The sequence below is a fragment of the Chenopodium album genome, chromosome 26 (assembly GCF_948465745.1).
Source record: "Chenopodium album chromosome 26, dcCheAlbu1.1, whole genome shotgun sequence".
NCBI classification, from domain to species: Eukaryota; Viridiplantae; Streptophyta; class Magnoliopsida; order Caryophyllales; family Amaranthaceae; genus Chenopodium; species Chenopodium album.
In genome coordinates this window covers 3,694,330-3,710,786 of record NC_137859.1, presented here as the reverse complement: position 1 = coordinate 3,710,786, position 16,457 = coordinate 3,694,330, and the positions used below count along the sequence as shown (strand labels likewise).

Below are 16,457 nucleotides of genomic sequence, written 5' to 3'. Positions count from 1 at the left end.
AATAAATATAAAACTCTCGTACTAATATATATGCCTAATATAATAATCATAATTAAACTACAACTTAAATTCATCTTCAACCAACCTGAACCTACGTATATCATTTATAGATTAAACCAGCATTTCAATATTTAGGTCAAATTAAACTCAATATTTCACTTATTAGACCAAAATCCAATCCAAACACGAAACCATAAATATTACTACGGCTTGTTTTGATTAACTGAACTGAGCTGAACTTATTGGAGCTGAACTGAATTAAACTGGATATTTTATGAGAGAAAGAAATTAAGATATGAACAGAAATGATTGGAGCTTAACTAAACTGAAAATAAGCTGAAGAGAACAGGCTCGTAGTAATACAAAAGTTTGAATACTAACCTATAATCAACACTTTTTGACGAAATTTTAAGGTTTCGGGGCCCGGTGGCAAAGAGTGTTGAGACCGTAGGGGATATATCTCGATGTCATATAATGTCGTTTCAAACCATATATGATCATTATATGTTGTCATAAACGTACGTGGTAGGCTAGAGTTTAAGAAATCACTACAAGTTGTGAACAGCTAAAATGACCGTTTAAGGGCACATTGGATGGTTTCACCGACCCAATTGGACATCCGGAGGGTATTAGGAACCATGGTAAACATCTCGGCTATTTTTATTTTCGAGCGAAAAAAGGTCAAAAAATTATAAAATTCAAGGCTATATAATCCACGCTTTTTGAGGAAATTTTGAGGTTTCAGGGCCCGGTGACGGAAAGCCTTGAGACCCTAAAGGATACATCTCGGGGTCATATAATGTCGTTTGATACCATATATGATCATTACAGTATATGATGTCATACACGTGGTGGTAGGCTTGAGTTTACGAAATCGGTGCAAGTTGCGTACGGGTAAAATGACCATTTCAGGACATATTGGATGGTTCCACCGACCCAATTGGACTCCCGGAGGATATTATGGACCATGGTAAACATCTCGAAAAATTTTATTTTCGGGCGAAAAAATGTCAAAAAATTACAAAATTGAAGGCTATAATCCACGCTTTTTGAGGAAATTTTGAGGTTTTGGGGCCAGCTGGCGAAGAGCCTTGAAACCCTAAGGGATACATCTCGGGGTCAAATAATGCCATTTAAACCATAAATGATCATTATATGTTGTCATAAACGTCTGTGGTAGGCTTGAGTTTACGAAATCGGTGCAAGTTGTGAACAAGTAAAACAACCGTTTTAGGACATATTGGATGGTCCCACCAACCCAATTGGACTCTTGGATGGTATTAGCGACCATGGTAAACATCTCGACAAGTTTTTTTTTCGGGCGAAAAAAGGTCAAAAAATTACAAAATTAAAGGCAATAATCCACCTTTTTTAAGGAAAATTTGAGGTTTCGGGGCCTGCTGGCGAAAAGTATTGAGACCCTAAGGGATATATCTCGGTGTCATATAATGCCTTTTGAAACCATATATGATCATTATATGTTATCATAAACGTCCGTGGTAGGCTTGAGTTTACGATATCGGTGCAAGTTGCGAACGGGTAAAATGATCGTTTTAGGACATATTGGATGGTTCCACCGACCTAATTGGACTCCCAGGCCAGAGGGTATTAGGGACTATGGTAAACATTTCGACAATTTTTTTTTCCCGGGCAAAAAAGGTCAAAAAATTAAAAAATTGAAGGCTATAATCCACACTTTTTGAGGAAATTTTGAGGTTTTGGGGCCACTAGGCGAAAAGCCTTAAGACTTTAAGGTATACATCTCGGGGCCATATAATGCCGTTCGAAACCACATATGATCATTGTATATTGTCATAAACGTCCGTAGTAGGCTTGAGTTTACAAAATCAAGACAAGTTTTGAACGGATAAAATGACTGTTTAAGGGCGTATTGGATGGTTCCAATGACCAAATTGGACTCCCGTAAGATATTAGGAAACATAGTAAACAACTCGGCAATTTTTATTTCCGTGTGAAAAAAGGTCAAAAAATCACAAAATTGAAGGCTCTAATCCACGCTTTTTGAGGAAATTAAAAGCTTTGAGACCCTAAGGGATACATCTCGGATTCATATAATGCCGTTTGAAACCATATATGATCATTATATGTTGTCAAAAACGTCCGTGGTAGGCTTGAGTTTACGAAATCGGTGCAAGTTGCGAACGGGTAAAATTACCGTTTCAAGACATATTGGATGGTTCCACCGACCCAATTGGACTCTCGGAGGGTATGAGGGACCATGGTAAACATCTCGACAATTTTTATTTCCAGGCGAAAAAAAAGGTCAAACAATAAGTAAAATTGAAGGCTATAATCCACGCTTTTTGAGAAAATTTTGTGGTTTTGGGGCCTGCTGGCGAAAAGCCTTGAGACTTTACGGGATTCGTCTCGGGGCCATATAATGCCGTTTGAAACCACATATGATCATTGTATATTGTCATAAATGTCCGTAATAGGCTTGAGTTTACGAAATCAAGACAAGTTGCGAAGGGGTAAAATGACCGTTTAAGAGCGTATTGGATGGTTCCAATGACCCAATTAGACTCCCGGGGGATATTAGGGACCATAGTAAAAAAAACTCGACAATTTTTATTTCCAAGCGAAAAAAGGTCAAAAAATTACAAAATTGAAGGCTATAATCCACGCTTTTTGAGGAAATTTTGAGGTTTCGGGGCCCGGTGACGAAAAGCTTTGAGACTCTAAGGGATACATCTCGGGGTCATATAATGCCGTTTGAAATAATATATGATCATTATATGTTGTAATAAACGTGCGTGGTAGGCTTGAGTTTAAGAAACCGGTGTAACTTGCGAACGGGTAAAATGACCATTTCAGGAGTATCAGGACATATTGGATGGTTCCACCGACCCAATTGGACTCCCGAAGGATATTAGGGACCATGGTAAACATCTCAGCAATTTTTATTTCCGGCCGAAAAACGATCAAAGAGTTACAAAATTGAAGGCTATAATCCAGGTTTTTTGAGGAAATTTTGAGGTTTTGGGGCCAGCTGGCGAAAAGGCTTAAGATTTTACGGGATACATCTCGTAGCCATATAATGTCGTTTGAAACCACATATGATCATTGTATATTGTCATAAACGTCCGTAGTAGGCTTGAGTTTACGAAATCAAGACAAGTTGGGAACGGGTAAAATGACCGTTTAAGGGCCTATTGAATGGTTCCAATGACCCAATTGGACTCCTGGGGGATATTAGGGACCATGGTAAACAACTCGGCAATTTTTATTTTCGAGCGAAAAAAGGTCAAAAAATCACAAAATTGAAGGCTATAATCCACGTTTTTTGAGGAAATTTTGTGGTTTCGGGGCCTGGTGAAGAAAAGCTTTGAGACCCTAAGGGATACATCTCGGGGTCATATAATGTCGTTTGAAACCATATATGATCATTATATGTTGTCATAAGCGTCCGTGGTAGGCTTGAGTTTACGAAATCGGTGCAAGTTGCGAACGGGTAAAATAACCGTTTCAGGACATATTGGATGGTTCCACCGACCCAAATGGACTCTTGGATGGTATTAGGGACCATGGTAAACATCTCGACAAATTTTTTTTTCCCGGGCTAAAAAAGGTCAGAAAATTACAAAATTGAAGGCAATAATCCACGTTTTTTGAGGAAATTTTGAGGTTTCGAGGCCCGCTGGCGAAAAGTATTGAGACCCTAGGGGATATATATCATTGTCATATAATGCCGTTTGAAACCATATATGATCATAATATGTTGTCATAAACGTCCGTGGTGGACCTGAGTTTACGAAATCATTACAAGTTGTGAACGGGTAAAATGACCGTTTAAGGGTATATTGGATGGTTCCACCGACCCAATTAGACTCCCGGAGGGTATTAGGGACCATGGTAAATATCTCGGCAATTTTTATTTTCGGGCGAAAAAAAGTCAAAAGATTACAAAATTGAATGCTATAATCCACGCTTTTTGAGGAAATTTTGAAATTTTATGTATTATACTATATGTCATAAACTTAGACAAATCGTTATGATTATGAGTAAATAATCATGCCAGATTGCCATTGGACAAACTTAACCCTCATCTAATCTCACCCATACATTAGACAAAAACCATTTAAAGGGGCTTGTTGGAAAATTCAAGAATATAATTGGTCCAGGTCCTACCAATAAAGCCAAAGGAGACAACTTCCTGTTGCAAAATACTTCCTAATTGGTAGTACAAACTGTACAATTCAACTTTGAATTACTAAATTATCCCTATTTTGTTACCATTAAAGTCAAACTCTCCACAAATTAAATGACATTCAAAGGGCATTTTTAGAATCTTAATTTTTTATACACATTACTTTTTTCAAATCATCAACCCGCCATCTTTGTTTTTCTATCAAACATGTAAAAAGTTACATTACAACATTCAAAATTTCTTCTAAACTCTTTTCCATTTTTATTCAACTTTAATTAATTTATTTACTAATCTTAAGATGTTTCTTTGACTATCTTATTTGATTATTTAGCAACAAACATTATTAAAAAATAATTATAATATAATTATGACTTTATTAAAAAAAAAAAAAAAAACTACAAATTAGGGCAAATTTAACAATATTTTAGTATTTTCTATGAGAATTATCTATCAAAATTTTAAATGTGTGGCCATAAAAATTAAAATTAGTACAATATTATTGGAAGTAATAATTACCTACTAATCATAGAATAAGAATGGTAGCCTAGTCACTATTCTTTTTGCCAACCCTAGTAAAAAACTTTACAAAAATTAAAAAATAATCCCCAATTCACTTTGACCATTCTTTTACTGATCCAACATAATCTTTTTGCTTTTTTTCACCCTTTGCCTCCTTTTTTTATGATGACAATTTCATTCAAATTTCTTCTTTTTTCCCTCATCAATCTTTCTTTTTTCTGCATGTTCCCATTCCTTTTACTTGAATTTCAACACCAAAAGCCTTAATTAAGCAAAAACTTCTTCCTCTTCTCTCTCTCTAATCATTTTCTCTCTCTAGAAAATGAAGTTCACTCCTTCAACCTCTGTTTCTTCTTCCTCTGTTTCATCTTCCTCTGTTTCTTCTTCTTCTTTCAATGAGAACTTCTGCAAAAGTAAAGGCAATGTCTTTGGGTGTTTTTCTGGTGTTTTAAGCAGAATTCTATGTTCCAAGAGTCTCCCAACTCATCCTTCTGACCCAATTGAGATTAACAAGAAACAACATTACTCGACGATTGAGACGATCGTTGTAGATGGTGCAGTCACTCCTAATGTAGTAGCAAGGCTAATGGGTTTGGATTCAATGCCGGAATTAGAATTCAGTTCAAAATTTCATCAGAAGTTTACGGACTCGATTCCGAGAAGTAAATCAATGGATTCAGAGGATTTCAGAGGAGAAACAGAGGTGATTCAGGGGCAGCACAGGAGAGTTAAGACTTCTGTTTCATTTAGGGAAACGCCCGATTTCTTCGAGCTCGAAGACGATGATTTCTTCATCTTGAATTTTGATAAAAGGGGTAAATGTAAAAAGAAAGATCCCAATGTTGAAGATTCAGAAGGGGGTGTTAAAAGGCACAAGCGTAGAAGGAGAAGAGATAAATGTGGGAAGAAACAGAGAAGAAACAGAGATGAACAGAGTAAAAACAGAGTATTTTCAAATGAAGAGAGGCTTACTTTGAAATTATCACCTCAAAATTCTCCAAAAATTGATACCATTTTTGACATTCACAAGCAAAGTTATCATCTTTCTCCAATTAGAGATACGATCAGTAGCAAAAAAGAGGAATTGGATGGAAATAAATCAAGAAAAAAGAAAAAGAAAGAAACTTTTTTGGGACAGAGTAAAGATGAAGTAGAGTGTGATTCAGATAATTCTAGCCCAGTTTCTGTTCTTGATCATATTACTGATTTCATCAGTGATCCTGAAGTTACAACATCAGGTATTAATTCTTATATTCATATTATTTGCATTCTAATTTTAATATTTCATATTTTGAGCAATTTTTTTCTAATTTTTTTCCTTTTTCATTTTCTGATAGAAGAAGATGCAAAATCGGGAGAGTCTGAATCTGTCAGAAGAAATAATTCATCTCAAAGTAATGAAATTTTTGCAGAAAGAATTGTTGGGTTAAAAAGAAGAGATTACAAGAAACATGAAAATATAGAAATGTTGAAGAGAATATGCAAGTTAGCTGAAGCTGAGGTAAATAATTCAAATTGGAAGTACAGGAAATTACTGAAGGATGATGAGTTGGAAGATACTACGTTAGATTTTAGTCAAGGAATATTTGACCAGTTGGTTAGTGAATTAATAGATCAACTTGTAGAAATTGAATGCCAAGACATTTGATTTTCTTTTTCTTCAACTATTTTGACTCTTGTATACATTTTTTTTTTGGTCGTTGTAAAATTTTCGTTAGGTGGACGGATTTGAAAGGGAAAATCGTTGTTGTACTAGTGATATCTAACTCGAGGGTTCAAGATGGGGAGCATCCTGTTACTTCCCTATCCTAGTGCTCCTTCACTATCGTGTACATAAATATGTTATAGAAGTAGTTATAGAAAAATTGAAGAAGGAAAATGTTGAATTTATTTATAGATACCAATTTTGAATACTAAGTTAGTCAAAATGTGTTCTTAGACCGAAGAGTATCCAAATTTGATAATTAAACGTTGAATATAAATCAAGCATTTCATTCAAAGAATATCCAGTCAAAATCACCTAGAAAATCATAACTAATTGGGTTATTGAAAATGATATGAGAAACTAAATCAGCCACTTCTCATTAATCTAAGTTACCTATCACAAAAAAAAAATTAGTTACAGGTTAGTTATCAACATTATCATCTTATGTTGATAAAAAAAAAATGAATAAATCATTGTACAAAATTAGGTAGAAAATGTATTTTTCAAAAAAGAATTTGAACAAACTAACAATGAGACAACATCATGGTAGAAAATCTAGGTTATGACTAACACAATTAGTTACAAGTATTTGTTGTGATGGTGATACATCAAATTACAAGCACTAAAAGTTGTCTGTGCTATTCATTCAATATCTAATTCCTAATTTCTTGTACGTCATTTCTATCAAACTTATAGCTACTGAGTGATTATGGTTCATTCATGTTGGCATGCGTGATTATGTTCAATAGTAAATAACTCCATGTTTATGTTTTGTTTTCAATTAATGATTAACAACTTCTAACAAGATTGTTTAAACTGTGCACCAAAAATAACAAGATTGTTTAAACTTATGAGTAAGAACATGATTTATGGTTAAGCTCACAATTATCCCAATGTTTAAGTACGCACACTTCGTTAAAACCATTTATAGCATAATACTCAAGTACACACACTTCGTTAAAAACCAAGCTTGGTTCGAGTATCACCTAATTGAGCTACGGAATACTAAATCAAGTACGAAGTATATAATACACATCTAAGTACCATTGAACTCAGCTTTAATTGTAATTTGCAAGATCTAAAGCAGGGGTAGAATTGTTAATCCAATGAACAAAGGCAAAAGTATAATAAAATACGAAGTGTTGCTTTATGCTTTATAAGTCACAAATCACAACTTTGAATATATCCACTTAAAACCATGACCATTAGCCAAGGAATTTTGTCTAACTTGCTAAAATCTTTTTTATTTTTTTATGTGATAAACTACTGGTCCACATAACTACATCATAACCAACAAAAAAAAGAAAAAAAAAAATAAAAATCTCAACCAAACATTTGTGCAATTAGTGATCATCCCACTACAAGGAAAAATTGGGCATGTAAAGTTAAAGTCTATAAGTTTTCCTTAGGTGCTAAATGATCTAATGTTTTACCTTTAACAACAAAGTTACACATCAAAGTTAAACTTTTTTGGGTGTCATAAGGAATGTTTAATGGCACTTGCATAAATAAAGTGATCAAACAACAACAATTCAAGAAAGACAAATGGAACAAGTAACTTATACTGTCATACTTATAAGTTAGGAAACAGGCATATCCTGTCTGAAACAACATTTTCTTGAGCAACAGACTGTATAGATTAAAGAGTGTTACTTTTCCAGCTCGAGAATTCGATTCTGGTTCATGATGAACGCTTCCGATATGACATGCTTTAATGAACGGGAAGTGGTGTTTCCTGTGGAAACAGATGAGTAACGCGCAAGAATCTGCCTTGTGATCAACACTGTGTGCATTATACTGACTGAAATCAGTAATGATGAGTAATTTAACATGAGTAATAAGCAATGGAAAGGATTAGCAGTGATACTAAGGAAAATTTGAAAGTAGACAATAATTAACTAAGTTTATTTATTTATTAGAGTTCAACTTGAAAGGATACATATAATGTGTATAATACAAATAAAAATAATAATACAATTATAAGAATCAATTGATTTATCAGTACATCTCTGTTTTTTTTTTTCTTAGCAACCATCTTCATAGGGAGATAGGGATGCAGATACTGATCACTACCTTGAGCATAAAACCTTTTTCTGATAATAATCCATCTCCAAGACTCCCAATATATCAAAAGAAGAAAATAATAATAAATAACTTCAATAAAATTAATGTAGAAAAAGAATACTTTTACTTGTAATTATCCTGGAATTCCTATTGAATGTATCAGCAGAATTCTTTTTATTCTCTGCTTGAGCTTCAGCTTATACTTCCCCTTCGGGTGAGTTCTTCGATTTCTTGAACCTACTAATTGGTGAGATGAGCACTAAAATCTTCAGTAATTTTAATACTAGAATTGAATGTTAAGATCAGGTATTTAAGCAGCCATTGGTTCCTGCTCCATGTACAGTTGCTCCACCCAAGGCGGGATCCTCTCCGACATACCACTGTTAAGATGATACTGATCTCTCAGCTGCTCTTCAAATCCAAGTTGATTTGAGCTCCCAGGAGGAGCATCCTTTACAAGAGAGTGAACCCAAGAAACATCAGGCTCATCGCCAGCAGCTCGCATTGAGCTGGTGTTACCAGCTGTGTTACTGCCATTGCTTCTGTAAGCAAAAGAAGCAGATTTTCTCAGCTTATTGAGCTCGTCTCCTTGAACACCCCAGTCCACTTTACCGTCAGGGGAGCCCCAATCTGAGAGATGAGAAGGCATCACACTAGCATTAGAAGCAGGTGATGACAGCCCTCCAGAAAGCCGATTGACTGCATTCCTTTCGACAAAGCTCTGACTCCTCTTAGCAAAAGCAGCCAATCTTGGGTTTGAAACAGGTGAGCCACTGGGTTCGATCCCAAAAGATGAACCCCTCACAGGAGAGGAAGGCATGCCTGAAGAATAGCTTGAAAGGAGCTGCTGGTTCATATTCTGGCGCATCTGCACCCCAGTAGGTGAGGAGAGGGAGAAACCACCAAGCCTTCCCATCTCCCCATTCCAGCTGGTCGGAGAGGATAGAGAAAGGCCAGAAAGCTCATCCAGCAACTGCTGCCGGCGCAAACCAGACTCCATGTCCATATCCCTTGCACTCAGGGCAGCCTTTAACCTGCTACCAGGAAGCTGCAAGGCAGGAGGAGGTGTGATATTAAGGTGATTCTGCCAAGCAGCAGCCCCTCCAATGGGAGAAGAAGCCCCGGTTGGAGTCATTGGTGGAGTGGAAGTAGATGGCATCATCACAGGAGGGGAACCAAGGGCAAGGGGGCTCAGTGAACCCATATCAAAAGAAGGGCCACTCGATGAATATGACCTTGGAGAAGGAACAGCTGAGCCAGTAGAAGCATACAGGGGGCGGAGCTCCTCTGGTTTGTGTGCAAAGAAGCACACACGTCGTGCACAACTAGTCTCATCTTTGCAAAGACGGGTTCGATATTGGGCTGGATGTAACCAACACTCGAAGATGCCATGTGCATACTCACAAGCATCCCCCTTAGGACATGAGCCTTTACGGAATTCAGGGCATGGGACACAGCTGTAATGGTACTTCCGAGGATCCCTCCTCCTTGCGTTCTCCCCGGGATGTACAAAAGGGCACTCGGTCCAATCATGAGAATAAGCCCTTGAGCAAGGCTTCACCTTGAAGGTGTACATCCTGAACTCATCAGTTCCATAAATTCCATTCTTTATGTCAGGGAGAGAAGGATCAATAGGATATTCTTTCCGCTCTGATCCACTCCCATCACTCGAGGATTTGGGTGACAAACCCTCAAGCTGTTGCTGTTGTTGCCCCTCTTCTATTTGATCACCACAAGCATCTTCACCCTGATCACCTTTATTCAACAAAATATCAAGGGTTCTCCTCTTCAGTTTCGAGGAGAAACTGAAGCAAGGAGCAATCACATCACAAGGTTGATTTCCATTAACATCAACTCGGTCAACATCAGCAGAAGATTCAACCAAGAGCTTGATCACCTCATGTGAATATAGGGACCCACCAGCCGCTGCACAGTGAAGGGCGGTGGCACCATCAGACCCACTAGCTCGATTGACATCGACACCACCAGTCTGAAGGATATAGTTTAAGACCTCCTTGCTCCCAAACATGGCAGCAACCATCAAAGGCGTCCTCTCCTCGAAACCCATCTTCTTAGACCCAACTCTCCTCCCATACCAAAGACCAGCTTTATCTACATCATAACCCTCTTTCTCCACAGCATCTTTAAAACTAGTTAGATCATTTGTTGCTGATAATTCAAGCAACAGTACAGATTTCTGTTGATCCCCAATTGAATCTTTCTTATAATCCTCACTTTCCATCACCTCCTCAGCAGTTAAAACTTTACTCTTTGAGCCACTGCACATGGAAAGTTCTCTTTATCCTAAAAAAATTGACAAAAACCCTTTTTCAGATTCTCTTCCAAACATCATAAACATATAATCATATACAGAAATTCTGACAACACCACCTAGTCAGCAAGAAAAATTAACATTCATTGTACTGAAAATCCAGCAAAAAAGTAACTAAATTATTGCTCATATCATTCATTCTCAACAACCCAATTGCAATATAAACCGCAGCAACAACAACAATAACTAACCAAAGTTAGCAATTATTCAATTACTTCAAAAAAATTAAAAATTCATTACTTAATAATCAAAATTAACACTAAAATCATGTTGAGATTCTTGACAACTTGTGAAAACAAACAACACCCATAAAATCTCACAACCTAAAATTCCGTACAATATAGTAACAGCTAGTTTTGTTGGCAAGTCTCGGGTTATACACAAGACCCACCAATCCGGATTAAATCCCGTCTACATCACTACCCGATTATGAACAAACAAGCATAAAGATTAAAACTTTAATGAAATTCACAACAACCCATCAAATATTAAACACTAAATAGCAATATAAGAAACCAAAAATTGAGAAAGATGAAAAAACATACCTGAAGAAATTGATAAATAGGAAGGAAGTATAGTTGGTTAACTTAGTTAGGAGAGTTTGAGCAAATGAAATAAATGGGCAAAAAAAAAAAACCTTTATAACAAATTCACCAACTCAAAGCTTAGTACCCCTCTCTCCCTTTTATGTCCGCCCAACGACGAAGACCAAACCCACATTTGAAAGCGACGGTAAGTGAAAAGATAAACGCCAATTATATTTTTTTTAATTTTATAATTCTATTTTATTTTATTTTATTTTATTTTATTTTTGTAAGAAAATAAAGGAGAGAAAAAGGAAGACTTTTCTTCGTTTAATTTGTTTTTCTTTGATAAATTTCTTCCCTCCTTTTGCTATGGTCAAAAAAGATTAGTTTTTTATTAAAAAAATTCCTATTTTAGTACGTAGTGGAAATGCAAATGAAATTGAAATGTAAATGCAAATGAAATTGAAATGTAAATGCAAATGAAATGTAAATGTAAATTGGAATTGGAATTTAATTTCAGAGGGAAAAAAGGAAATTCGAGATGGGACCCACAAGGTGAATGAATATCTAAGTGTGTACAAGTGTAAAACTGACACGTGTCAGTTGTTTTTTCTAATAAAGTCACAGGCTTTTGGATTCTCTCACTATCATGCTTTTTCTCATTTTGGCATTTCCGGTGAATTTGCGTGATGACGTGGATAAATTTTAACCGTCTAGCTTTGTTTGGGTTAATTTTTATTGTATGTGCTAAAAATCCTGGCTAATTTATGCAAATCCCCCGACATAAAGTTCAATAAGGCCATACTTGACCGAGTTAACCAGCAAAAACTCTTTAATCCTTACAAATTTTTTTGAAGACTAAGGTTAAGAACTTAAGAAATAAAATTTTAAACTTGTAAGTTGTAGCCATCAATCTTATCATCTACGGAGGATTTGTGTTTATGAGATATAAAAGTACATAGTAAAACATAAACATTTCATCTACGCCAAACATAACTAACTATATTGACACGTGTGAGATCATGGTAATGGGTTAGCTTTTGTTAGTACTACATATATGTGTTAGTGGTAATGGATTTATTTCAACACGTTCTTGGAACTTAGGATGGCTCAGCTCGATCACTTATATTTTTGAGCTCTATGTATTAAGCTCAACCTTAAATGGAATAGGAAATTCTATCCGCTTTATCTCTCAAGTCTAATTTTAGGAGTTGGGAGTTTTGATAACAAGCAATAATGTGTAATAAAAATATTATACTACCTCTGTTTCTTTTTAGTTGACACGTATTCCTTTTTAGGAAGTTTCTTTTTAGTTGACACGTTTTCTTTTTGGGTAAATTTTTACATTGCATTTATAAGCTACCCGACTTGCTTTTCCATTCTCTATTACTCTCTCTCCTCTCCTTAATATATGTGCCTAAATCAAACGCGTCAACTAAATAGAAACGGAGAAAGTATATGGATACTAAAATTTATGCTTCTTACATTCAACTTTAAGAAGTAGAACACTTTTTCTTTTTCTTTTTCTCTTTTTTTTTTTTTTTTTACTTACTGTATTATTTACCTTAACATTTCGGGGCGGGCTGTGTATGAGCTCAACCAAGTAATATCAATCTCACTCAATATGAATTTTGATCAAATTAAACTCAAGTAAATAACTTGCTAGTAGATCTCCTGACTCTTATTTGAGACACAGCACTACCACACCCTTATCATTGATTAACTTGTACATGGCCTATATTCCATTTGTTTACGGTAAAATAATGATTAAATTTGGCCTTTTCAAAAAAGAAATTTGATGTTGGGATTGCAATGATAAATTTCTTCACCCATCTTTTTCCTAAAAAAAAAAAAAAAAAAAATAGTGCGATAGTGGGAGACGTATCAAAAAATTTCTTGTAATTTAACTTTGAGAATTATTTTATTTTATACTCCATACAAGACTAAAATTTTAAATTTTTTGGTGTTCCCACCCGATCCACCCTTTGGGCTAATTAAGATTGGGGGTTTAGTTCTAGATGGTTAGGTTTCATTCCCCTCACAATTATTGTTGTGGACTTATAAAGGGATCAAATACGCGCTCTTCGCTATCAAGTGCAGCTTCAATCACTATTGCACCAATAATCAATTAGTACCAAAATTTTAAATATGTGTCAATTAGTTGGAGACATTAATAACCAGTGATATGATATTTTGAGAAATTATTCTACGGAGTAATGTAGTACAAAATATCTTTTTGGTTTTCTATTTTCAAAAATTAGTCGGTTATATTTGCATCATTGTATGGTATCTTTCATGCTTCATATGACAGTTAATAATATCAATGTAAACATTTTTCTGAGATTGGAGGGTTAAGGCCTTAAGGCTCATAAACATATTCGAGTATTTTCTGACCTTATATTTATAGCTTTTTTATTTTTTATTTTTGAAAGAGACCTTATATTTATAGCTTAGTACGTACTACTCATTGAAAAAATTATAATCTCAAATAATTGATTGTCAAGAAAAAAGAAACACATTATACAAACCAAAAAAATTATTCCTTATGGCAAATTAAAAAGACAACAAGCATACTAAACGCTTTTGCACTCAAAGCTCATTATATTTCCTAATTTCTAAGTTCGGAATTAGTTGACACATACTCACGTCGTCGTTGTTCTTGTCTTGCCTTGTCCTTTGATAATTAGGACCTGTTCACATTTATTAAACTGAGCTGAACTGAACTGATTGGAGCTGAACTGAATTGAACTGATTATTGGAACTGAATTGAACTGAGCTGAAATGAATATTTTAGGAGAGACGAAAATTAGGAGCTGAACTGAACTGAACTAAACTGATTGGAGTTGAATTGAACTGAAAGTAAGTTGAAGTGAATAAGGGCCTGTTCACATTTACTTAATTTCAGTTCAGTTCAGTTCAATTCAGCTCTAATCAGTTCAGTTCAGTTCAGTTCAATTCCAATCAGTTCAGTTCAGTTCAGCTCTTAATTTCCCTCTCACATAAAATATTCATTTCAGCTCAATTCAGTTCAGTTCAGTTCCAATCAGTTCAGTTCAGTTCAGTTCAGCTCCAATCAGTTCAGTTCAGTTCAGTTCAGCTCAGTTCAGTAAATATGAACAGGCCCTAAGCCCTTAAATTATTGCATATGAAGTTTTCAAAACAATATCCTTCATAGAATTTGTTTCATTATCATCCTCTTATTCCTTTTTACGTACAATATTCCATCTTATAGGAAGATAATAATGGAAAATCTAATCATGATATATTTATATTTTAGAAAATTTCGATAATTTAATATACTCGTATGTGATTATTATTTTCAAACGGAGAAAAATAATTTGGGTGATAAAAAGTGTAGGTGGGGGAACGACTTGTAATGCTCTTGTAGATATTGATAGGGAACGATGGACATGCGCCACGGAAAAAAACATTAACATCAATGCAAAGAGGGGTGGGTCATGTTGTCCAAAAATTCTCTAGAACACACAAATTCTTCTATATATGAATTGAATAAATTCTCCTTTAAAATCCTCCTCGTGTGAGAATGAACGATTAATTTTAATAAATAAATTAAGATGATTTGACAGCAAATGAATAAATAAATATACTGTCTTCAAAAAAATATATACTTAGTCAAAATTAACAACCCCAAACAAGAAAACAAATCATTTTCTCAAATGGATTATATAGACTTTATGTTAGGATTTGTTTGCCATTAATTAATTACGAATCTATATGCTTTGGTATGTTTGAATACGGAATATTAATCATCGTTATATGAGTATATTAATAAAGCAATTTTCATAATTTTAATCAAATGATACAATTTTTATACAACATTTGGATTTAGAATGTATTTTATTTGAATTTATCTCAAATTACATAAATATATCATAAATAAATAATATAAAAAGAATTAACTAGTGGATGGTGAATTGGTGATTAATTCCAAAATACGAATGGATGCAAAGATAACAACCCCATTTGTAAATGTCTAGTTTGTGTTTGATTAGTTTAATTGCACTATTATTCCAAGTCCAAATCAAGTTGAAGCATGCACACCGCCTTTACTTAGAATAATGCTTACAAACAAGAGTTGATTATTATTGCTTTTAACTAATCACTCATCTGTTTCACTCCTACGTAGATACTTCCTCTTTCATTTTTGTTGATTGGGTTGTTTACCTAAGCTAGTCAAACCTTCCTCGCTTATAAATAGTAAATAGTACATAGTACTTAGTACATTGTATGTAGTTACTTATACCATATGCTACTATACCCCATCAAATGTTGTTGCCTTTTAAGTAAAATTTGATTTAGTGGAAAAGTTTGCACACAATCAAGAGGTTGTGAGATGAGATCCCACTAAAGACATTTTGGGGTGGGAATTCACTTACCCTCCACCCGCCCCCCAAATTCCCAAAGTACCTAACTCGCTAACTCGGATCAGAAGGACCTGTGAGAGATTCCGACTTAATAGAGCCATTTTCCTTACCAACCCCCAACAAATGTTGTCGCCTCTTGTCCCGAAACTATATTATCCCCAACTAAGTACTCGCAAAAAAAACTCGTTAAATTTATATTACATGCAATGACTTGAGTCATTGCCTTTGGAACGAAATTAAAAATTTATATGAATTTATGAAACATCTATTCTTTGTCTTGCTTTGAGATCACGAAATGTATTGCAGAAAATTATTATAGTGACTACTAACTAGTCTTTGAGCAAAATGTAAATTTCACTTGTTCGTCTAATATTATAATACCCTAATTACTTTATGTTTCCTTGTCGAATCATATATTATGTCACCATCAATATGATATACTTCGTATAAATAAACATTTTTTGAGAAAAATAAAATATACTCAAATGATTAATTTATACTATATGCATCAAACAAGTTTAGGAAACAAAAGAGAAAATTACATCAAACACAATACATTTGCTTTGGTTGACCGACCTGTTCAAATTAGCAAGTCATAATAGGATTTGTTTAACTACGCTATATTTTTCTTTTGTTTAACATAAGTTGTAATAACAAAGTATTATACGAAGTATTTTTCTTTTGGAGTACTAATGAATCATAATCTTATGTAGTGGAATTTTTTTTTGAGAAACATGTAGTGGAATTAGTTGAACCT

The 16,457-nt window shown here is 34.7% G+C and overlaps 2 protein-coding genes across 2 annotated transcripts; one reads left to right on the top strand and one right to left on the bottom strand.

Annotated features, from left to right (window-relative positions):
- The first annotated feature begins 4,882 nt into the window (after positions 1-4,882).
- On the top strand, positions 4,883-6,557 carry LOC145618441 (uncharacterized). The gene is made up of 2 exons (XM_081673209.1): positions 4,883-5,925; positions 6,025-6,557. The coding sequence occupies exons 1-2, from the start codon at positions 5,010-5,012 to the stop codon at positions 6,333-6,335; spliced, it is 1,227 nt and encodes a 408-aa protein (XP_081529335.1). The 5' UTR covers positions 4,883-5,009; the 3' UTR covers positions 6,336-6,557.
- A 1,719-nt stretch (positions 6,558-8,276) lies between these two features.
- On the bottom strand, positions 8,277-11,475 carry LOC145617775 (zinc finger CCCH domain-containing protein 66-like). The gene is made up of 2 exons (XM_081672525.1): positions 11,334-11,475; positions 8,277-10,760 (listed from the first exon to the last, which is right to left on the bottom strand). The coding sequence occupies exon 2, from the start codon at positions 10,741-10,743 to the stop codon at positions 8,767-8,769; it is 1,977 nt and encodes a 658-aa protein (XP_081528651.1). The 5' UTR covers positions 10,744-10,760; positions 11,334-11,475; the 3' UTR covers positions 8,277-8,766.
- Positions 11,476-16,457: the final 4,982 nt, after the last annotated feature.